Consider the following 24,939-nt stretch of genomic DNA (forward strand, 5'->3'; position numbering starts at 1 on the left):
GGCTGGATCGGAGGCGGCTGACGTCACGACGTCGGCTGACGTCGATGACGTCACTCCGCTCGTCGCTATGGCGACGATATAAGCAAAACAAGGAAGGCCGCTCATTGCGGCCTTCCTTGTTTATTCTGGGCGCCGGAGGCGATCGGAAGATCGCCTCCGGAGCGCCCTCTAGTGGGCTTTCATGCAGCCAACTTTCAGTTGGCTGCATGAAATAGTTTTTTTTTTATTAAAAAAAAACCCTCCCGCAGCCTGCCTGGCGATCTTAATAGAACGCCAGGCAGGTTAAGCTCTGGTAGGGATTGTTCACAGCAGCCACAATGGGCTAGCTGGAGAATGGAAAATGCCCTTATGTAGTTTGGGTAACAAGTATAAAACTGGGATTGTATACTTGTCCGCATTAACTCAGACATTCAAACTCTTTTTGCTTATAATGCCCCATGAAAAGGCCTCCCCAATCATTTTATTGAACTTGGTCACCAATTTAGGAAAGGAGTTCTCCATAAATCTTTTAGTTTCAAAGAATTGTATTATGGAATCAGTGAAAAACATTACATAATTAGCCAAAAAGTCGACTTCACCCAACATGGGCAGGGCGACTGCATAAGAAAGAAAGTATACAAGGTTGCAGTCTATACATAATTGAACTATATAAGATACCTATAGTAATAATGTTAAATAACTATATTCCTATGACATGAAAAAGAGTAAGGTCCATAAACTTGGGGGCAGGTTGTTGGAAAGTGACAGAAGGTTTCTTAGGCTGGACTTAATATTTCGGTTATAGTGCCACGGAAGGAGAAACGGATACATTATCAAGGTTCATGCTGTTATCACTTTTGTCATATCTCTGGTTTTGACTCGATCCTCTCGTGTTTATAAGATTAAGAGTGAACTACGCCTCCAGAACCATTTTTAAACTAAGGATACCTCTAAACTCAACCCATGGTTCCCAGATATTAGTGAATTGGTCCATTGTATCTCTGATTAGGGCATTAAGCCGCTCACACACCATTATATGGTCAACTTTTCGTTCTAATACTGCCAAGGAAAGGGTAGGCTGTAGCCATTGGGAGGCTATGTAGGTTTTAGCAGCTACAAGGATATATTGCAAAAGTCTATGTTGAGAGTTTGTAAGTCTTGGGGGCTTTAGTCCCAACAAATAGACCTTACGGTTTTTAGGTATACGATAAGGGAATAAACCTGATATTTTTCTGGCTAATTTTGACCAAAATGAAGCAACTTTTGGACATGTCCACCAGGTGTGGAAAGTGGACCCATTAACGGTACAGCCATGAAAGCATTGGTAAGAGTGAGATGGATCTATTTTATGTAGACGTACAGGGTCTAAATATGATCTGTGTAAGAGCCTGAGTGAAGATTCTAAATTAGAGGTCTGCAGGCTACCTCTAGAGAGGGTGTCTAGGCATTGTGACCATTGTTCCTTAGTTAGGGATGTTCCTGTGTCTTTTTCCCAATCCAGCATATAAGGAAATTTATAGTCAGGGGGCGGTTGGTTAAAGATACAATATAGGAGGGACAGGATCCCTTTACGTAACGGGTCATTTAGGCAAATGCTCTCAAATGAAGATTGCTGTATGTCTTGTGCTGGTGATAGTACTTGTTTATAATAGTGAAGAATTTGGGAAGCCCTGAAGTATTCTGAGGACGGTAAATTCTTTTCAGCATGAAGCTGGTGTAAAGTATAAAGCTTGCCTCTTATTGTCAGACTTCTAAGTGAGTTCAGGCCATGCAACTGCCACCAATGAAAGGCTCGCAAGTCTTGGCCAGGTAGAAAGTCTGGACTTTGGAGAAATTCCGTTCGTGGAGAAGGCTGAGATTGTAAGTTCCATTTAAAGCGATATCTACGCCAGATGGACAATGTAAAAGCTGATATGGGAGAGTTAGTCGCTATAATAGTTGGAAGAGGTGTTTTTGCCCATAGAGCCCCCTTCCAAGAAACTGGGGATAGGAGGGCATTCTCTAGGGAGACCCACAACGGTGTGTGAGGGCCTGCATAAATAAGTGGCAAGGAGGCTAATTGAGAGGCATTAAAGTATCGTTTCAAGTGTGGAACTGAGAGGCCCTCATCTTTCCTGTGCCAGTGCATGATTTTTCTTGAGATGCGGGGGCTTTTATCTCTCCATATAAATTTAAATAGAGCTGTTTGCAGCTTTTGTAAATCTGAAGTCTGTACTTGGATGGGCAGAACCCTGAAAAAATATGTAAGCTTTGGTAACGTCATTTTTATGGCTGTAAGTCTTCCGAGCCAGGAAAGATGGGGGAAGTCCCATTGAGAAAGGAGGGTCAAAAGTTCCTGCACTAGGGGTCTATAGTTTCACTTGTATGTTTGGGAGACGCCATTACATAACTTGACACCCAAATATTGGATATAATGGGGTTGAAATTGAAATCGGAATATTGAGGCCATCATTCTACCCATATCTTTAGGATAGTTACAAAACATAATTTCCGACTTGTCAATATTAAGTTGCAGGCCTGAGATCAAACCAAAGGAGCGAAAGGTCTTCAGGAGATTAGGAATTGAAACCATAGGGTTGGTAAGGAGGACGTCATCTGCAAATAAACTCAGTTTTGCTGTAAGAGGGGGAATAGTATATCCTGAAATATCGGGGTGTGATCTAACATGTTCTGCAAGTGGTTCCATTGCTAAAGCAAAGATAGCAGGTGACAGAGGGCATCCCTGCCTTGTACCTCGAGATATTTTAATAGGTTGGTAGAAGGTACCTGGGAGTTTTAGGGTAGCTTGAGGTGAAGCTTTATAAATCTTTTAAAAGACAGAGGCATCGCTCAACTGACTTTCTACCTCTCTCCAATTATCTTTTCCACAGCACTATATTGCCCCCCTTGTCATTTTGGTTGCTCTCTTTCTGCACCTGCTAGTGTAAAGATTCCCTGCAGGATCTTTACACTAGCAGGTGCAGAAAGAGAGCATCCAAAATTGCCTCTGACCCCTCTCACCCAGCTCACTCCATCTTCCAGCGCATGCCTTCAGGAGTAAGATTCCGGTCAATTGCTACCAAAACCTCTAGACACAGGAACAGTTTTTTTCCTCAAGCGGTAGCCATACTTAATGCTGAACCACGTTAGAGCTGCTAGGACTGAAAGTAATCAGCACAGAACTAAACATGAACAATTCTTACATTGCTTACTGCCACTATACTTATAATGTCCTTAACTTGTAATATTCACACTGTCTGTCCTTGTATTGTTTTTGTTTGTGTTTGTTAAGCAACTGCCAAGACAAATTCCTTGTAGGTGCAAACTTACTTGGCGAAAAATAAATTGATTCTGATTCGGCTTAATCACTATGACATCAAGCTATTTTAGTTCATCAAGGTCCACTCAATCCTCATGCATGACATCATCCACACCGGACAGCCTCCAATTCATCCTCTCCAGATCCATACCCAGGAGGTCCAAGAAGACCCCGAGATTCCTATGATACGGCAAGGGCGGTTCATAGGTGGATTTTTGAGCGAAATAACCTCACTTGACTCGATTTCCATCCACCTTCCCGCAGCATGGCTTCCTCCACCTGGAGACCCTTCAGCATAGCTATGGCCATCCTATCCTCAGCACTTAAAGTATCCGACTCAGAAACACCATCAGTGCCCACTGCTTCACAAAGTCAGTCATCAGGAGGACCCCCAAAACATGAGGTGCAGCATCATCCTCCTCAGAAACTTATGAAGGTCCTTCAGAACTTACTAGTATTGTGTACAGACATGATGCTCAGCTACAGACTACCAGCGTGTACCGTCGCTGAAAAGGGGAAGAGGGACGACAAAGCCCTGCACAAGCCAGGTAAATATAAGCACAGTGGACTCGTTATCCAGTTGGCTTGCATAAATTAGCTCATGGGGCAGCTATACGCACTCATTTTTGGCTTAGGCAGCTTCGAATGACTGTCTCAACCAAGGATCATCTAGCGTGCCTATGAGTCCTAAAATTTAACCAAAGACTGTCAGTTAAATATTAGATAAAGGTAAGCAATATTCCCCTGATATCGATCAATCACCTTGTACCATAAGATATTAGAGTGGTATGAAACTCAGCATTTCCTCTTTGCTCTAAAAGATTATTTACAGCATAAAATCTACTACCACAAACATATTTGTAACAGAACAGCACTCAAACAGTTAAACACAGCACTTTGTTCTTCAGTGGAACTCCTTGCTTCAGTGGGCAGTTTCTGGCTGCATCGGAGGTGATAACATTATCTTTTGTTTACACTCCTTAGTCAGATACATTTAGTAAACATTAGCTTAGTGCAGAAACTGAGCCCTCTCTGCTTCTAGTATGTGTGCAACTGAGAAGTGATCACTAGATAGATTTTAATATATAAATACAGCAGCTATGCAATAAAATGCAATGGCAGCTTTCAGAGCAGATAAACTGTACTTTGGCAATTTATAAATTGTAGACAATATTACTTGTGCACAAAAGCAAAAATGATAACTGTATGGGTAACAAAAATTAAGAAAACACCTTTTTACTGAATGTTATGTCAGAGTTTTATCCCACTTTAAGTTTTCAGCAGAAATGTGGTGTAATATGGACCGTACCACTAGTAGCCCGGAACCACCTGATGCAGTACAAAGCTATGCAGCAATAGCACACATACCACTAATTTGCGCAGTGCTCAATCCTCCAAAGAACAGATACCGTATGTCTGATCAATTTTCCATCAACCGTCAATCAGGGGTGCCATAGTGATTCAATGTTTTTATCAAATCTATTAAATAGTCTAATAGGGAACAGCTAGCTTTATATGAAATATTACCATACGTCCTTTCACAGTACGGGGGCATAGTGGATAGTGGTTCAAATCTGGGCAAGGATACTATCTGCATGGAGTTTGTATGCTCTTTCCATTTGTACGAGTTTCCTCCGGGCACACTGGTTTCCTCCCACATCCCAAAAACATACACAGGTTAAATATATTTCCTTTAAAGCGGACCTGAACTCAGAGCTTCCCTTTGCTCTAAATTGTTTCTCAACATTTTATTGGTATGTACCCCTTTTAAAACCCTGTACTTACCAAATACCCCCCAGCATAGTAAACATTATCACAAGTTCCCCTTGACAAATATATATTTGATCGTAGTACATGATAATTGGTTCTAAACAATTTCCCAGCATGTACTATTGCTTTTAATTAGCTAACATATTAATTTGGTGTTTAAATAAGATTTATCATTTTCTAAAACCTTAGATTTGTTATTCTTGGTTAAGTATATAAAGCCCGAGTACCCCCTGGAACCATCAGAAGTACCCCCTGGGGTACGCATACCACACGTTGAGAACCTAGGCTCTAAAAGATAAGCAACAGCATAATAACCTCTAAAGAAAAACATTGTCGATACAAAACCTGCAATAAATCTGCAGTGTGTCTACTTCCTGCTTTCATGGAAGCAGACATAGGGTTAACACATCCTGTATTTACAAATTAGCTGCTCTGCTGAGGCAGCCAGCTGACGCAGTTGAGAGATTAAATTACAACTGTGATTAGATACAGATGAGGGGGCATTAGACAGGCTAAACTCTCTAAATACATACAGGGTGCATTTCTCTTCGTTTTCCTTCTGTCCTGTGCAAGAGTTCAGGTCCACTTTAAAATTGGCCATAAAATATGAAAGTAACAATGACCACAGTAAGCATTAGATTGTGGGCTCCTCTGAAGGGCAGGGACATAGCTATGGTCTCTCTAAAGTGCTGATGAAGATGTTAACCCTATATAAATGCACAATGATAATAATTTCAGTGTTTGGTTAGGGTTGGGGAGATAAACCACCCACTGATATTGTCTGTCTCTCATGAAAAATGGTGCTGAGATCTATATCTTCCTGAGTTCTAGTTCTGCACGTCTTCACCCGTTACCAAGAGATAGGAGGACTCAGTAGGTCACTCTGACCACCAGGCAGGTCATCTCCTCAGATAAATAGACCCCTTGATCCGGCTCACCTATATGGCATGTGGCTGCCCCACCCCTAGCGTCTCTCAGCGCAGATGAGGTACGGGTAGGGCTGCAAAGTCATTCCAAGCTTTGGCTTCAGATTTGGCACACACCCGTGTGGGAAGTGGAGGTGGTAGCGCTGCAGAAGAGCTGTGAAGAATAGAAAGAGTTCCATCCTCGCCAACTGTTCCCCCAGACAATGCCGGCGCCCTGTGGAACACAAGAGCACATGTCACGTAAGAGTTTTCATCAGGTAACGCAACAAGGATTTACTGCTGCTTAAATCGGTAACAAGACCGAATCAGAACTACACATCGCTGCAGAGATCAGATAACCCCACCTTCCTGACACGCTTATAAGCCACAGGCCATGCTTCTGATCGGGGACAGCTTAGCCAGACGGCACTCAGTCAATACCGCCATTCAGGAGCATTTTGGCTTACGCTCTAGCCTGCAAACACCCCTGAGGTACCTACCGAGACATTTTCTACTTTGTCTGATAGAACACTTCTATCTAGAACATGTATGTCAAAATCTTGGCCCGCAGAGACATCAAATTTTTCCCGCAAAAAGTTTCCTGACATCACATTGTGTTTGGCCCACTCTAGACCACTAGGGAAGCTATATTGGAGGTGAAACCCTAGATCACCAAGAAAACCATATGGGGAGGGAGGGGGGAAGCACTAGACACCAGGGAACAGTATAGGGGCAGGAGGGGGGCCACCAGGGAACTGTATGGGGGACACTAAACACCAGGGAACTGTATAAGAGGGGGGGGGGGGGTCGCTAGACACTAGGGAACTGTATAGGGGAGGGAGGCCACTAGACACCAGGGAGCTGTATAGGGGAGGGAGGAAGCATTAGACACCTGAGAAATGTATAGGGCTGATAGAGGGGGCCACTAGACACCAGGGAACTGTATGGGGAGGGAAGGGAAAAGCACTAGATGCCAGTAAACTGTATAGGGGAGGGGTGGGTCACTAGGCACCAGGGAACTTTATAGAGGTGGGAGCAGGGCACTAGACACCAGGAAACTGTATAGGGGAGGGAGGAGGCCACTAAATACCAGGGAACTGTATAGGGGAGGGAGGAGGCATTAGACCACATGGAGCTGTATAGGGGAGGGAGGAGGCATTAGACACCAGGCAACTCTATAGGAGAGGGAGGTGGCCACTAGAGAACTGTATAGGGGAGGGAGGCCACTAGACACCAGGGTACTGTATAGTGATGGGAGGAGCTGTTAGACACTAGGGAACTTTATAAGGGAGGGAGGTGGCCACTAGACATTGAGGTTGGCCCGCGACTTGGTCTCAGTGTTCAGCTTCAGCCCACTTTGTATTGGAGTTTGACACCCCTGATGTAGAAGGTTAAATGTCACAGAGTTCTAAACAGATGACTCACCAAGAGAGAATGGGATGAAGGCCTCCTTCTTGAGAAAATGCCCGCTGCTATCCAGGAACCTCTCCGGACAGAACACCTCTGGATTGGTCCAGTATTTCTGGTCAAAATGCACAGAGTACAGGTTGGTGATGATGGTGGTGCCTGCAGGAATGGAGTATCCTCTCACAGTGGTGTCTCTGGACGTGGCGTGGAAGATCCCCAGAGGGGCGATATTACAGAACCGCAGGACTTCGTGCAGGACGGCCTCAGTGTATGGCATGGCACAGCGTTCTTCAAAGGTCGGAGTCCGGAAGGTTCCAACTACAGAGTCTATTTCTTTCTGGACCTGACCTGTCACCAAAGTCAAACACAAAACAAGCATTGTCTAATACAGTACAATGTAAATCAACCATCAGGCCAAAGAATAGGGCGTCAGACCAGTCAGAAGTTAGATTTCAGCTATAGTTATGTCTTGTGACTTGGGCCCTCCGTTGCCTTCTTCTACTTTTCAGGGACCCAAGTGCTGAATGAAGTGTGCAGAGATCTTACACCTCGGCCCATATGCAATGTACTTTCTTACCTGAGTTTTCTCCTTGGTGAAACTTTCAGACATTTTAAAGAGAACCAGAGGTGGATTTTCTGATGATGGGATACAGAGCAATGTTCTCTGCCTAATGACATGCCTCTGTGTCCCCCAACCGCTGCTCTCTGCCTCCCCTAGATTAGCGACAATATTTGTCGCTAACTCTGAGGTAAACAGAGGGGAGAGGAATTCCCTGTTTAAAACGCCCGCCAGGGGCCTACCTGCAATGTTTCCTGAGCTGCCATTGGGCAGCTCTCCTTGCCACGCCTCCTGCTGCTCCCCCGCCTCCCTGCACGCTATGAGAGACAACACAGTCTTTCAGTGCAGCGTCATGACCCAGGGGTCACGCAAATGAAGCGGTGGTTGTTGCGGCTACCTGATCCGCTCAGCCCTGGGGATCAGGTAGCCTACTTTTTTTTAACCCCCTTGGGCTCTCTTTAAAAACCAGCAGCAAACAAACTAACGCTCAAAATAGCTTTGATAGTACTTTTGAACTACTTTTTGTACTGATACGTTATTATAAATCAAAGATGAAAAATTTTCTCCTAGGAGGAAACTCAGGAGAAAAAGTGAATTGCATATGGGCCCTGGAGTTCCTGAGAGAAGAATCTGTCAGGTAGATAACCCCCAACCTCCCAAAAACACTGAAATGCTAAATTTGGATAAAGCTGTTTAGTCTCAGAGGTGTGTGTCTGGGGTTCAACTTTAACCACTTCAGGATTCTGCGTACGCTTAAGTACGCCGCTGAATCCTGAAGTGGATTCCATGGAGCGGCCGTTCCATGTCAGTTCACGGAGGGTGTCTCTGTGAACACCCTGCGAGCCGACGATCGCGGCTCGCAGGGTAAATGTAAACACACGGGGAGGATCTTCCCCGGTGTTTACATATATACGGCGATCCCTGGCCTCTGATTGGCCGGGGATCGCTGGCATCTGATAGGCTAAAGCCTATCCCATCAGGCGCAGGCTCACAGGGGGAGGGAGAGGGAAGGAGGCCAGGAAGCGCTGCGGAGGGGGGCTTTGAAGAGCCCCCCCCCCGCAAGCGCAAGCAGCCGGCGGCAATCAGACCCCCCCAGCAGGACATTTCCCTAGTGGGGAAAAAAGGGGGGGGGGGGAAGTCTGATCGGCCTGGCTGCTATCTGATCGGTGCTGCGGGCTGGAGAGCCCACGCAGCACCGATCAGCAAAAAACCACGTGGTACAGAAGTGGTTAAGGGCACTTAGGGCTGGTTCAGATGGACGTCTGCATGGCGTCGCGTCTGGGGGCGTTGCGGCGGCTGCGCGGTCAGGCTTTCAGTAGCCTTCGGTCGCGTCGTGATGCGGTCGCGTTTTTTTCTTCCCCTAGGGGAACATTAGCCGTCGCGGTTGGCCGCTCCCTGGAAGCAACATGTCGCTTCCAGGGGCAGCCCGAACGCTCGCGCAAATCGGGACCCGAACGCCGCGTTCGGGTAAAAGCGCGCAAAAGCTCGGTGTAAACGCTCCCATTCACTTGAATGGGAGCGTTTACCGCGACGTTCCGAACGCTTGCGGTAAACGCTCAGCAAGCGTCTGTCTGAACCGGCCCTTACATATTGTGCAGGTTGTGTTGCCTACCGTATCGCATGCAATGTGAAAGCCCCATGAGAATATCATTGCATCTTGTTGTAATAATATTGTCCATTGCAACACAATGACAACAGGCTTACGTCACTGTGTAAGCCCTTCAAAGGGAGGTGGGGATTTCAATTACCTTCTGGTCATAGTGCCTTTAACTTAGCAGCAATAGGAAGCTTTCTGTCATTTGAATGCTGAAATAAGATGGTTGCTGTAGCTACAAAAAAAAAAAAAAAACTTCCCACAAACCCACTGGCACCAGGTAAAAATAATGGGGGGCATATAGGGACCCTTTGTACAAAACAGGGGGTTTTCCATATATTTTGGGAGCATTATTTTTGATATGTGGATGATACAACCGTGTTTAAAGAGAACCAGAGACGAAGCACCCTCATGTATTTTATTACATTTATCAGTGGGAACATGACAGTAAACACCTACCCTGCTTTTAGTTTCATTCTTATCTGCTTAATTAGTCTATTAGCAGCTGTGATAAGAATCCCCGACTGGCTCAGTCTAGGTTTGACCTGGAATCATTATAGCTGAGTCACTCTTCTGTGGAGTCTTTTCAAGCCCAAGCCTGCCCCCTCCTGGATCAGATTTCCTGCTTTGCATACTGAGAGTTCTGATGACATGGGAGGGGCTGCTCCTGCTGAGAGAGAATCTCTGAAACAGACAAGTTTTCAGAGCAATATGCAATATGATCGGTGTGCTCTGTGTGCACTCTGTCTGCATACTGTAGATACTGATGATGACTGCAGTTTCATTCCTATGAGAGACACTTCCTACAGGCAGCTGCACATCATACCAAAATGAAAGCACACAGCAGCCTTTCTCATATAGCCTAGATAGCAGCATAGTCTCATATAGCCTAGACAGCACATCCAGAACAACTCATAACCCGGAAGCAGTAGGGATATAAGCCGGCGGCCATATTTGATTTTTCCTGGAGCAATAATGGATAAAAGACACTAAAAAAGGCACACCAGAGCGGCGAAATTATCAGGTAGAGCATTTATTCTTAACAAGCTATCAACTGATATGTTTATTTTGTGTGAAACGTTCATCTCTGGTTCCCTTTAAGGCAAACCTGAGATTTTTATAATGAAAAAAAACACAATTCTGTAAAGAGTGGCCTCTGGATCCACAGAGGTTTCCACCATCTCCCTCCACAGTGGTGTTCCAGCGCTGGGAGCCCTGAAACCCGCGCTTGAGAACAAGCATGGCTGCAATGCGCAGGTCGGCATGTGTCTGCGATGTATTCTAGCATGGAGCTGCCACATGGCAGAAAAAGCTGAGCATGTTAGATCAAGCTGTTGTCGAAAAAAGGCTTTGGAGGGTCTCATCACTGGAATGGAGAGGAAGATTGGCATAGGCTTCCCTCTATCTACATATGTCCCCATTTGGGGCACTTTCTCTACAGATACACTGTAAGAGTGCAACTAGATCCTCTAAGCACCCTTTACCCAATGAAGACAATGGAGCCTGAATATCTCAGAGCCATTTCTGCTTTGATTGGCGCACCTCGCCCTCCCACAGTACCCTCAGCCACATCACAGGAACTCATATGTAGCTGTCACATAGCCACCCTTTCTAAACCTCAGCTAACCGATGGCCTCCGTGACCGATACAGCACAGGGGGGGGGGGGGGGGGGGGGGAATCAGAGGCTGTAACAGCTGTCCTCAACTTAGCATAAGTGTCGCTTGTTCTTTTAAGAAAAATAAGTAAACTTACACAGGCTTTGAAAAGACATGCAGGTCTGAGGGACAGGAAGTGAGGTCACATCTCTATGTAGAAAATCGAACCCCTTGACCATCCAAGACTAGAGATGATCCATAAGATAATAATAGTTCCGGCTTGCGTGCTAACTGAATGCAGCTTGGTATTGGGCCAATAAAAATTGACAGAAAGTGCATCTGATTGGTCCAATTCCAGGCTTAATACAATTTGCATTAAAATCTGCATGCAAGCTGGACTTGCAAGACTAAAATATTTTCTCCCTAGATTTGGGCTTTATAGTAAACCTGAGATATGAGATATACAGAGGCAACCATTGTAGATCTCCTAAATAACAGTAAAGCAAATGAAACGAGTCTCCTCACCTTGTATATTGGGGTAGAGCGCCATCAGCAGCATGGCCCACCTAAGCACATTAGTGGTGGTGTCTGTTCCGGCGATGATCAGCTCTCCAACAGAGAAGATCAGGTTCTCGGTGGAGTAGGAGCTCTCTGGATCAGCAGAGCTTCTGTCTATCTCATCCAGGTACGCATCAATGAAATGCCGCGGGGACTGCGCCGTGCGATTTTCTGAGAAGCGCTGGATGATCTGGTGGAGGAAGTCGTAGACCTCATCAGCATTTTTGAAGAGCTGATGGTGCTTACCAAACGGCAGGAAGCCAATGAGGGGAAAGGCGTTGTAAAGGAAGACCCAGGCGCTGGTGGCCAACTCTATGTTCTCGCTGAAGATCTCGATCATGTGCAGAAATTCATTATCGTCGTATTGGAAACGCTCCCCGAACAGAATGAGGTTGGAGACATTGGAGACAGCGATCGTGATCAGGTGTTTGGGATCGAAGGCTTTCCCCTTGTAGGTGTCCACAGCATCCAGGAAGAAGAGGGACTCCTGAGAGATCTTACTCTCAAAGGACTTCTGTCCGTAACCGAAATTCCGGAAGCAGCTCACGGCCAGCTTACGATGTTCTGTCCAACAACGGCCATACTTGGCATTGAGAAGGCCTAAAATATAACAAAATATTACTGCCACGGAACTCAGAACTCCAGTTCTCTAAAGTTAGACATGATCAGTGAGATGCAAGTAATTACAACTTGCATCCAAATTGAATCTGGCTTGGAACTGGGCCAGTTAGAAATAACAGGAAGCGAATTTAGTTGGTCCAAAAGACCCTGTTCCAAGCTGTGTACATTACTTGCACCTCTAATACCTTTAGTGCAATGGTAGGAGACTTATCTCACCTGACCTACCACAGATTGTACAGCGTATGCAAAGTAGGGATAAGCGAGGACAGTTTCACAAAATGCCAAACTGTCCCAGCATGTACAGGGACATGGGCCATGGCAGAAGTTAACACACCTATGTTGCTGCCTCTGACTGATTCGTTGCACGGCAATCTCCATCTCCACGACACTTACACTGTTAAGGCGGAAGTGTCAGGCAGATTGAGGGTGGCATGCAATGCATACGCGACATAGCTGAATTAACTCATACTGCCTTGGCCCGCGGCCCCCTGTACATGCTGAATTAGGCCTCTCTTTGACAGGAGGCCGAAGGCAGTGAATTCAGCTCTGTCATATACTCCCCTGCACCAGCCAAGCACTTCGTGGCGCTCAATATGCCCCCCCCCCCACCCAATGAAACTAGCGCGCGTTTTACATAATTGTACGGTGTCCTTGAAGTAGTTGGCACCACCTTTGTCCATTTCAGGCAAAAACGTGACTGAGACAAGAAACATGTAATATGCCATATCATTACTATACTTGTCTATTTGTGGGTGTTAAACAAGCTTTCAACAGTAAAAAAGTAAAATTTGCGGAACAGTTTAATAAGTCTAAGGACCCGTTTCCACTGGCGTGATTTCCACGATGAAACCGCACAGTTTCCCCGCAGGCAAACTCTGCCACGGGGTATAACGGCACCGCCGGCCAAACCGCTTGCGCTAGCGATTCGGCCAACATTTTCATCCGAAATGGTGCGGGAGGCTGCGAATCCCATAGCCATGCATGGCATGGCTGATGGGATTCGTCTGCGTACCTGCAGACCCGGAGGTGCTGCCGCGCGTCTTCCAGACGCGTGCGGCTCAAGTGGAAACGAGCCCTAAGGATTTCCATTAAAGAGACTCTGAAACGAGAATAATTCAAGCTTTTTACCTGCTATTTAGTTTAAGCAGTATTAGGAGAGGTGAAATGCTACATTCCTGCGGCAAAACTAGGTCTTTATATCCCCCAAATCCCGGGGCAAACATCCACGACTTTTAAAGCCGTGGATTTTGCTGCCCGGGGAGGCAGAGCTTTGTGCTGTAGCTCTGCCTCTACTGGAGTCAATCTGCGTGTGGATCTCCGCCTCTCCCTGCCCCTCTCTGTGAAGGAAGACTGAGAGGGGCAGGGAGAGGCAGCGATCAGCGGAGACTGACTCCAGTAGAGGCAGAGCAACAGGAAGCGCTCCTCGCATTTTGCCCCGGGATTTGGGGGGCATAAAGCCCTCGTTTTGCCATGGGAATGTGGCGTTTCACCTCTCCTCATATGGCTTAAACTAAATAGCAGGTAAAATGCTGGAATTGTTATCGATTCAGACTCTCTTTAAAACAGACTGCCAGAAATGACTCTGATGTGCACTAAAGCATGAATATGACTACAAGGAGGAGTAAATAAAAAATCTTCAGAGTTAAGTAAAGAGTGAGGCTGTGTTTCCACTTGAACTGAGAACAGACATAATGGTCCGTTCCCCACTCATCGCTAAACTGACAGTGAACAGCACCTCTTTTATAAATAGGAGCCGCTCACACTTGTCTGCAACGGATCTGGGAGATCTGTTGGAGTAAGCCGGCCACACTTCAGTGCCATCTGCGATAATTCGGGACAGGCAGATGCATTTCCATATAGCCTATGTGAGCATCTTCCCCGGGCTTCAGGCAGACCCTCATAGCGGTCACTATACTGTCTGCTCCCACTGGCCGTACGTGATCCAGCTACAAGTGGGAACAGCCTGAGTGTGATACATTATCCGCATTTCTCTACAATCTGGAAGCAGCGATAAGTAAATTGCAATAGAGCTATAAGATACACAATGTGCTAAGGAGCTGCATACGCAGATGATGCTGTGATTATGGGAATATCTCACACAGTCAGAAGAGACAAGTATCTGACATTAGAAAGACTAGAAAATGAGCAGGGATGAATATCATGTCGGAAAAGGCCGGGTACTTGAAAACAACTAAAACTGAGGTATCTGAGAGGTCTGCCATTAGGGGGATAGGAGATCTGAACATGGGAATAACTTCTCAATATCTTCCAGCCAAGTTAAACACTATGGGGGTTGGAATTAAACAAAGATTTGCAGATGGCGGAAGGCGTTATTTCACCTTCAACAAAGCGTTTCTCACATCAACTGAATGGGGACAGTAAAATATAGAGCTCTAAAGCGGTAATAATCAGGCCACAAGCTACTCACGGATTTAAGACACGGACACTTACGCAAAACAGTATTACTGCAATCATTCATTTTCAAAGGGAAATAAGAGAAGATGAGGTCTGGTGGAGATGAAGGTAAAATTCAGAATTATTACAGATGATGGAAGGAGGAAGATTTATTAGGGTGCGCAAGAAACTATGTGTGGAGCATCTGAATGAGATTAGTGCCAGAATAGTAAAACATTGGAGTGGGCACTAAAAAGTGGTAGAAGATGTACAGGTGACGCCTACAGATGGCCCATGAGATGCAAATACTGTACTTCTTGCTTGCCTTCGAATGCAATGCAGTTTGCATACAGCTTGGAAATGGACCAATCAAATGAACCTCCTACCTATTCTGATTGGCTAGGATTGCAGAAGGAGGGCGGGAACCGTGCAGTGCTTGGTCAGATCGCAAGGCCAATGCCCTGAAAAAAACTGGGAACCCGCACTAAGGGCCTGATTCACAAAGCGGTGCAAAGTGTTTACACGCTGGTGAAAAGCCCTTTATCACGTGATGAAAAGAAACTCGTGCGAAATTCCCGCGCGCAATCGCGCAGCGCCCATTAAACCCTATGGGCGTTGCACGATTGCGTGCGATCAGAAGCACAAAGCGGTGCTAACTCAGCTGGTGTAAAGGTTAGCACGCCTAAAAGTTTTTAGGCGTGCTAACTGGGTTAGCACCGCTTTGTGAATCAAGCCCTAAGTTTTCACATGTCCATTCTAGTAAGAACCTTCCAAAGAGCTTGTCCTGAGAAGCCAGGACTTGAGAGCGGAGCGGTGCTTTTCAGCGCAGAAAGATTTGGGCGCAGCCGGCACCACCATAGGCTGTAATAGGTATTACAGCTATAGCGGGCGCTCAGTGAGTAACATGATTCAGTGTTTCTGAATGCCCCACAGTTAGTAGTATACATCATCATACCCTAGTGTAGTGTAAGGTTAGTATTGTTTCCTTACTACATCCATCTGAGAAATACTTGGCCCATGGAGACCTTCCCTTAGAGTGGTTTCCTGGTGGTGACCTAAGTTTGTGAGTATAACATCACCTCACATTTAATTTTCCAGGTATCTTTACATACTACACCAGATAGCTCTTGCCCTTGTTCTTTTATTTCTTAAAGGGGTTCTTGGGGTGGGTGGGGGGGGGGGCACGGGAGCGCGCATTATTTGTCTTGTTAGACAAATAATTGCCCGGTGCCGGTGGAGGGGAACGAGTGATCGGAGGAGGACAGCGCAGGACATGACAGCTACAGGGGGCTTATAGAAGCCCCAGGTAAGTGTCAGATTTTATTTTCAAAACTCCCCAGAGAACCCCTTTAAGGTTTCTTCATCAGTCAATGCTGAGATCCCCCATTCAATAGAATGTGTCTCTTCCCCTCCAAATTGTAAATTGTACCTGCTCTGTTACAAAAGGTTACGTAAAACTGATTCACGAGAAATACAGGTGAAACTCGAAAAATTAGACTATCGTACAAAAGTCCATTTATTTCAGTAATTCAACTTAAAAGGTGAAGCAAATATATGAAATAGGAACCCTTTGCGGGTATTTTGGATTTATTAGCTGATTAGATTCTGACACTTTAAGCCTAGAATATACAACATTTTCACAACATTCTAACAGTCTGAGGTTTTGATTTTGGGGTTTTCATAAGCGGTCAGTCATAATCATCAAATTTATAACAAAAACAGGCTTGAAATATCTCGCTTTGCATGTAATGAGTCTATTTCAGATATTAGTTTCACCTTTTAAGTTGAATGACTGAAATAAATGGACTTCTGCACAATATTCTAATTTTTCGAGTTTCACCTGTATCCTTTTCTGGAGGAGCTGCCCTGTAACTTAGAACATAAAGCTCATATTTATTATCAGGAATGATGACAGGTCCTCCCACCTCCCATCTTGGTCAGCTTATGAAACAGCGGCAACGATGGCCGATCAGCGAAGACATCACTCTGTCGCACCAGACACTCCTTGACCGCATCGTAACCATTCAGGACCACGGCAGAGATGCCACCCAGATCAAGGCTGAAAATCTAAGGAGACAGGAGAAGGCAAACAATATATTAGCAGCAGATACTATGGCAACCACCCACTTGTCAAACGGAATGCTGCAAAGTTCAAGCGGACCAGAACACAGACTTCCTCTCTGCTCTAAAAGACAAGCAACAGTATAATAACCGGCTAAACTCTCTAAATACATACAGGGTGGATTTCTCCATTTTCCTTCTGTCCTGTGCAAGAGTTCAGGTCCACTTTAAAGTGTACCCGAGGCGACATGTGACACGATGAGATAAACATGTGTATGTACTGTACAAAACATTAATAACCAGGCTGTTTTACTTGTTTTATTTTGCTGCCTGAAAGAGTTAATTTCTAGGCATGGAAGTGACAGCTTCTGTCTTCTCGGTACCTTGTTGGGAATATAGTAAACATCACTAAGAAGCAAGTTACAGCCATAAAAGTTTTCCTGGCAGAATACAACATCTGATGGCAGGAAGAGATAAAATATATGAACTACTGACCTTATTCTAACTCTGGGACACTTAAGCTCCTGAGCGTTACGCCGCTCAGGAGGTTTCGCAGCCTCAGAGTCCCCCAGTATAAATGTAACAGATCGCATGCCTGTAAAAGCTTTAGCTAGCACTAGGCTAGCTAGTACAGGTTGCCGGCACCACCCGTTCGCTGCAGATCCCCCGCTAATACATTACCCTGCCTCTATCTAGCGATCAGTGCAATCTCCCCGCACAGCTCTGGTCTTCTCTATAGGGAGGATCATACATGACGTCATGCGCAGACCCGATCCTCCCCATAGAGAGGACTGGAGATGTGCAGGGAGGCTGCGCCGATCGCTGGAGCCAGGCTGGGTATTGTATTAGCGGGGGGGGGGGGGGGGGAATCAGCAGCGATCGGGGGGGTGGCGGCAACCTATACTAGCTAAAGCTTTTACAGCCATGCAATCTGTTACATTTATACTGAGGGACTCCTGGGGCCAGCATGCCAGTGTCGGGCATACGGCTAAGGAGGTTAATAGGCTGCCACTGATTAGAGACAGTAAAAAATTCGACCTACTTTGTAAATGTTTAAATATAAAAGAAAACCATGGGATACTTTAAAAAATTCATTTTTAGGAGTAGGAGGATAAATATAATTGTTTATCTCAACAGTTTATTTTCACCTCTGGTGAGAAAAGTGAAAAGAAAAAGTATTTGTTCTCAGCCGAGATAAGCAGCAACTGAGTATTGTGACTACAAGAGAGTGACATGAATGAGTTCCACAAATACTACAGCACATCTGAGGTTTCATCACCCTCTCCAGCTGCCCTTTGACCTCCCCTCTGCATGGATATCATCAGGACATGGTGTTGGCCTGAGGATATGTCGTTACCCAATCCAACTGCATCCCAAAGTTTTCTCTTTGCTCTAGCCAATTGGAAGTAAGAAACACGGTCAAATTAGCAGTTCCTTTGTGGACATCTTTATGACGGGCATTAAATAATACAAGTCCACGACGGTCAGTGTGTCATCACCCCACCCAGAACTCAATCTCCATCTCAGGGTTGCCAAATGTCCGTAGATTTACGGAAAGCCTGTAAAAATGAACTTCTTTTTTTGCCCTGCTTGTGAATAAAAACTGCTGTCCGTAAATTTTCCAACGATGAAATGGAGACACTATAAAAAAGGAGCACTAAGATGTGGCCACTATAATTAGGAGCACTGAAAGAGGAGACATTATAGCACCCAGAATTGTTGTCATGCATTTAGAGTATTCAGACTATAAAAAAAGAGAAAGTAAGTCTGCGACTTTGTTCTGTCTCCTTGTGGCACACCACCTGATCAATTTGAGCATTGCTATGGATGTATTTTGCACCTGCAAACTGTAGTGCCCCCCCACCCCATACTGCGTCTGCTTGATGTATGATCCAACAGCCTCCCTAAATCCTCCAATGGGGTTGCAACACTTGCAAAGATGACGCCTGAAGAAGACATTATAGATGTGGTATCTTGTATAGAACTCACTGAATAGCAGTAGAACAGAGGCGCCAGCAGGATAAAAGCGGATAAAAACTTTAAAATTTGCTGGGAGGAAGTGGTGGACTTACCTCCATAAAGTAGACACGAAAGACTGTCTGAATAGTAGCAATCACATTTATTAAATAGTACCCCAAAAAAGTGCAACGCGTTTCGCAGGCCCAGCCCGCTTCATCAGGCAATAATTGTGGGGACAAAACAGAATTTCAGCAATAGCAAGTGTAGCGCCTTAGTGTTATTAAAGGAAAAAAGTTGGTATATGCGCTCCTCTTTTTACAACACAGCCAATATCAATATGTGAACTTCCCTTCACTAGAATCTAAACCTTGTTCAATGGATCGCTATATGATTGAGTGTGTATATGCCACCCTATGAAAGTTGTAAATGGTAAATACAGCGCTCTAACATTAACCAGATATATATCCAACTGTTATTCAAATATTGCACACAGTCCCTTTAGGCTCATAAAACAAAAAGTCCATATTAAAGTCCATATGCATAAGCCTCCATATCGTTAGTATTAATTACGCTCACCAGACAGGATGGCTGACTAATTATGATCAGCATAAACAGCATGTGATAGATGTCCTCTGAGGTTCCTTGTAGCTTGTTCCTGTGTACACCTCAATGACGAAACCTCTGTAGTTAATACAAGGGATTTTTATTAGCACAGGCAACACGTTTCACGGGTCTCAGCCCACTTCATCAGGCCAGTAAAAGTGCCAAATAGAAAAGATCATCTAGCATAGGGAGCCTCTGGCCTGATGAAGCGGGCTGAGACCCGTGAAACGCGTTGCCTGTGCTAATAAAAATCCCTTGTATTAACTACAGAGGTTTCGTCATTGAGGTGTACACAGGAACAAGCTACAAGGAACCTCAGAGGACATCTATCACATGCTGTTTATGCTGATCATAATTAGTCAGCCATCCTGTCTGGTGAGCGTGATTAATACTAACGATATGGAGGCTTATGCATATGGACTTTAATATGGACTTTTTGTTTTATGATTTCAACAATTCTCTGCGCCTACTAATAATTGGAACTGCCACTGATTAGAGTAAGCACTTTTAATAAAAATGATAAAAAACAAATCTCAATGTTAGAATTCAGAATGATAATAAATAAACAGTAAAATCATATTGCACACCTCTTCGCAGTCTCACATACTCTGCATATGCAGTGCCTTTCGTGACAAATAAGCCTCATGCATCAAACATCCACAACTAGATCTGAACCTAGACAAAAGCCAGCACCATGAATAGTGAACTATCCAGAGCTGCTCGTATATGCCCAAATATCAGCTCCTGGCGGGTGCTTCAATGAAACAAGCCTAATGTCCAACAGTGCAGCGCTGCAATAGTGATGCACCTCTCCACAAAGCAGATCATCCGCTTCAACATAAATTGGTTGGTAAACCTCTGATCCGGAGGTTTTTTTGCAGTTTTAGACTACTCAACCACGGAGTCTATATAAACAGACTTGGCTATCGTGAAATGAATGACGCTTTAGAGTACATGCCAAACTTACGTACAGATTGATACATTACATTCTAAAACTGCAAAAAAACCTCCGGATCAGAGGTTTACCAACCAATTTATGTTGAAGCGGATGATCTGCTTTGTGGAGAGGTGCATCACTATTGCAGCGCTGCACTGTTGGACATTAGGCTTGTTTCATTGAAGCACCCGCCAGGAGCTGATATTTGGGCATATACGAGCAGCTCTGGATAGTTCACTATTCATGGTGCTGGCTTTTGTCTAGGTTCAGATCTAGTTGTGGATGTTTGATGCATGAGGCTTATTTGTCACGAAAGGCACTGCATATGCAGAGTATGTGAGACTGCGAAGAGGTGTGCAATATGATTTTACTGTTTATTTATTATCATTCTGAATTCTAACATTGAGATTTGTTTTTTATCATTTTTATTAAAAGTGCTTACTCTAATCAGTGGCAGTTCCAATTATTAGTAGGCGCAGAGAATTGTTGAAATCAAATTTGTGCAATCGTTGGGGACGGAGCAACCTCAAATATTCTCTTTGCAGCCATAGTTTTAAGTGAAGCGCCACAGCCAAACTCTTCTAGGTTTTTGTTTTATGAGCCTAAAGGGACTGTGTGCAATATTTGAATAACAGTTGGATATATATCTGGTTGATGTTAGAGCGCTGTATTTACCATTTACAGCCTTAGTGTTATTGCCTGATGAAGCAGGCTGGGCCAGCAAAACGCACTTTTTTGGGGTACTATTTAATAAATGTGATTGCTACTATTCAGACAGTCTTTCGTGTCTGCTTTATGGAGGTAAGTCCACCACTTCCTCCCAGCAAATTTTAAAGTTTTTATCCGCTTTTATCCTGCTGGCGCCACTGTTCTCCTACTGCTATACCGTGTCCACCCCTGGTGGAAGGGTGATCTACCCCCTTTCGCATCTACAGAGAGCGACTTCTTAATCCTGAGTGAGGACAGGTCTAATCTCCTCACCTGCCTATACAGTGGTTGCCTTTGTGGTAACCCATGTTTGTGAGTATAATTTTCTCACCGATAACTTTTACTTTGTTTATGCTTAACATACTACACTATATTGGGCTCTCGGTTTCTCTACACTAGAACTCACTGAATGCTGTCCATCAAGTTCAATCAGAAAATAAGGTACAACACTAGCCTGCACCCTCACATATCCCGGCTCATCCAGAGGAAGGCATTAAAACACGGCATGGTCTAATGAGCCCCAAAAGGGAAAGAAAAACTGCTTTCTGACTTCAGATGACAATCATAAAATCCCTAAATTAACACCATTGGGAATTACCTAGTAATTATAGCCATGGATGTCTTTCAAAGCAAGGGAAGCATCTACGCCCCCCTTAAATGCAGATATAGAACTTGCCATAACTACTTGTCCCATAGCATTATTCCATCGGAAATCACCGCTCTGCAACATAAGGGCTCCAGTGTGAAAGTGGCATTGAAATATAATAGTATTGTGTTACAATATGATTATATTGTCCGTTCTGCTGTGATGCAAAGGACGTAGTGTGAAAAGAGCCTTCAAACTACATATTGATAGAGCCTTCACACTACATAATGAAGAGTACACATTGATGTCACAGCAGTCCGTTGGAGACGCTCACAATCCAATCCCTACCATAATTCTAGTCTAATATCGCTTCCATAGTTTTGGAGGGAGGAAGGAGGACCAATTAACTCATTGCTGTTTTTAGGATGTGGGAGGAAAACTGGCATGCTGTGCAAACACCGGGTGAACATACAAACTCTGCAAAGATTTGAACCTGGCACCCTAGTGCTGGCAAAAGGAGAGTTCACTACAGGTGGAGGTACAGTGGCTCTTATTAAATTCACTTTTTGGCGCTAGTCTACTTTAGGGGACCCAGCAGGAATCCTCATAGGGAACAGCTGTCTTAATCACAGCACCCTACAGCACGAAGCCTTGTGATTGGCCAAACAGTGTGGGCATAGTTTACAGCAACCTATTGGAAACCTAGCAGTTTGAGAGGATGTCGTCCACCCAATCACATTAGCTGAATTTCCCTATGAGGTTTCCTGCTGGTTCCCCTAAAGTAGACTACCACCCACTTTTTCTCCTAGGTGATATTTTCACACCTTATCAATAAACGTATTTAACAACGCAAGCAAGAAAGAAAATACTCTAAATAATTTTGACAGTACTTTTTGGCACACCGGAACTGTGAAAAAAAGTAATTTTTACATTCATGGAGCTTCTTCCAGCCCCTCATAGTCCTTCAAGTCCCTCGATGTCCTCCGTTGTGCCGGTGTCCCCCCTCAGAAAGGTCCCAGACAAGGCAGGCCACTGCATATGTGCAGTCCTGTCCCTGCACCTCCTCGGTCGCGCTCCCGAGTGTTCTTTAACCTCTTGAGGACAGCGTCTTAAACCCCCCTAGTGACCAGGCCATTTTTACTAAAATAGGCCACTGCAGCTTTAAGGCCTTGCTGCAGGGCTGCACAACTCAGCACACAAGCAATATCCCAAAACACCTTTTCTGCCCTCCAACAGAGCTCTCTGTTGGTGGGCTAAGAATGCTGCCAGGATGTTTGGGGTTTTTTTGTAAATATTTATACCTTTATTTTTTAAATAAAAATAAATGTTTTTAAAATTTTCTATACCCCCTACCCCGCCAGTCAATCAGTGTAATCGGCTGTCATAGGCTTCAGCCGCCGGGAGACTGATGACGGAGTTCCACTCCGTCATTCAAGCGGGGATGCACACACATCGGCACGCATGCGATCCCGTTACCTCTATTCCCCGCCATTCATGCCTGTCCTGGGGCTCATGAGCTGCTCACGCCAATCCGCGTGGAGCAGTCGTTAGGCAGTTAAATGCACAGGGGACTGCGGCACAACAGAATGGATCCAGGGGGACTTCACAAACGCGTAGGTCAGCTGGTTGGGGCACCAGCTGGAGAAAGCCCCAGGTAAGTAAAAGTCAGCTTTTTGGCTCATTTAGGGTTTGCTTAAAACAGAAGGTGTAAAATGATCTGGGAGAAAATGTGAATTGAATAATAGCCTATAACATGAATAATAACATCAGCAGTAACATCATTAATAATAACATTGATTGATTATAATGACATTATACCTCCCCGTGGCTCTGGCTCAACCTCCTCATGTACACATGGGGCTCAGTGGAGTTCAGGCTCAGGATGTTGCCTATGAGGGGCAGGCGGGGTGGTCCGGGTGGGAAGCCCCGGGGTCTCCTCTGTCTCAGCAGGTGGCGTATGGTGAACACAGTGACCAGCAGGGAGGCGGTAGAGAGCAGCAGAAACAACCCTTCTCCCCAGCACCACATTTCACCTTCTGTCTGTGCCCCATTCCACACTGTGCCCACCCTGCTCCCCGGCTGCCCCGCCCCCACACTATGTACACGCCTCCATACAGCCTGTTCAGCGTATCTGCCCCGCCTACTCAGGCATCAGGCAAGGCTCGGACACGCCCTTCTCACAGTGTCCGCCCTGCCCCCCTCCGGCATGCCACGCTAGGATACACCCTCTCCCCGAGCGCGCTTACTCGGCCACACCCATAGCAGTGTGTTCCCTGTTGGAACGAAAGGTGTGACGTCAGAAGGCGGAGGCGTGTCAGAGAGGAGCTGCGTGTCAGGGGTCTGCGGAGGGTACTAGTAAGGTGACTGTGCTGTGCGGTGATGACGTCACGATCCTCTGGCTACTGTGAAGTTGCTGGTGTTTTCTAGTCCTGTGAAAGGAGCACAAGGTGACTGAAATCTACAGCGCAGAATGTTAAAACTTGCCAGGGTGGGTTGCTAAGAAAAGACTCTTCTCCTCACACCCTTACAAAGGGGTCAAAAAAATAAAAAACGACACTTACCTGGGGCTGCTATCGGCCCCCTGCAGCTGTCATGTCCCGTACTGTCCTACAATCCTTGGTTCCCCGCCGCTGGTCTAGACCAGCCTTTCTCAACCTTTTTTACCCTGGAGGAAACCTGCAAACAACTTTTGGATCTCAAGGAACCCCTGCAAACATTTTTTTTTATCTCAAGGAACCCCTGCATTTATTTTGCAGGAGGCATGGTCTTTGAAAGTATATGTGGCTGTTTATTTCACTACCCCCTATTACACTGCCACTCCAATTTAGTGCTTCTTGTTACAGTTCCACCTATTATAGTGTGCTCTATCATACTTCCCCCACAATGGGGGAAAATGCCAAGGAACCCCTGCAGAGTACTCAAGGAACCCTGGTTGAGAAACCCTGGTCTAGACGAATAGTGCTCGCTCACGCGTGCGTCATCGGGTGCTTACTGCGCAGGCGCAGTACGAAGTTGTACTGCGCAGTTAGCGCCCAACGACGTGTGCGGAAGTGAGCATGCGCGCAGCCGCACTCTAGTTAGACGCATAATTAGCCCGGGACCGGAGGGTCGTAGGACGGCATGGGACATGACAGCTGTAGGGGGCCGATAGAAACCCCAGGTAAGTATCATTTTTTGTTTTTTTAACCCCTCCACAGAGCTCCTTTAAAGGAGTATTGTAGGGGGAAAAAAGAGTTGAACTTACTCGGGGCTTCTAATGGTCCCCCGCAGACGTCCTGAATAGGTACTGACCCTAGCCAGGATTCGAACCCTGGTCTCCCATGTCAAAGGCAGTGCCCTTAACCAGTACAGACTTAAAAGTCGTAAAACCACTGCGCCTCCCGGGAAACGTCACCGGGAGCAAG

The 24,939-nt window shown here is 45.5% G+C and overlaps 2 protein-coding genes across 4 annotated transcripts in view; one reads left to right on the top strand and one right to left on the bottom strand.

Moving 5' to 3' along the window:
* Positions 1–288: 288 nt before the first annotated feature.
* CYP2R1 (cytochrome P450 family 2 subfamily R member 1) lies at positions 289–23,597 on the bottom strand. The gene is made up of 5 exons (XM_068259499.1): positions 23,354–23,597; positions 16,607–16,748; positions 11,634–12,266; positions 7,378–7,707; positions 289–6,187 (listed from the first exon to the last, which is right to left on the bottom strand). Exons 1-5 carry the CDS (start codon positions 23,561–23,563, stop codon positions 6,012–6,014), a joined length of 1,491 nt encoding a protein of 496 aa, XP_068115600.1. The 5' UTR covers positions 23,564–23,597; the 3' UTR covers positions 289–6,011.
* A 270-nt stretch (positions 23,598–23,867) lies between these two features.
* Positions 23,868–24,939, top strand: part of CALCB (calcitonin related polypeptide beta) — a 73,072-nt gene continuing 72,000 nt past the window's right edge. Inside the window, exon 1 of one of the 3 annotated variants that reach the window (XM_068261760.1) lies at positions 23,868–23,982. The gene's annotated coding sequence lies outside the window, so the exon portion shown is untranslated. The remainder of the gene's footprint in view (positions 23,983–24,939) is intronic. The other 2 variants (XM_068261759.1, XM_068261758.1) reach the window with 2 other exon arrangements.

This window comes from Hyperolius riggenbachi, chromosome 11, assembly GCF_040937935.1.
Source record: "Hyperolius riggenbachi isolate aHypRig1 chromosome 11, aHypRig1.pri, whole genome shotgun sequence".
Taxonomy (NCBI): domain Eukaryota; kingdom Metazoa; phylum Chordata; class Amphibia; order Anura; family Hyperoliidae; genus Hyperolius; species Hyperolius riggenbachi.

What these genes read in the sequence shown, in the direction of transcription:
- CYP2R1 (XM_068259499.1), bottom strand. Translation starts at nt 23,563, where the DNA reads ATGTGGTGCTGGGGAGAAGGGTTGTTTCTGCTGCTCTCTACCGCCTCC. An exon ending in TAAGCTGACCAAGATGGGAG is followed by an intron (nt 12,267 to 16,606) that starts GTGGGAGGACCT and finishes GTTATATTTTAG; the next exon opens with GCCTTCTCAATGCCAAGTAT. An exon ending in CTTCATCCCATTCTCTCTTG is followed by an intron (nt 6,188 to 7,377) that starts GTGAGTCATCTG and finishes TGTGTTCCACAG; the next exon opens with GGCGCCGGCATTGTCTGGGG.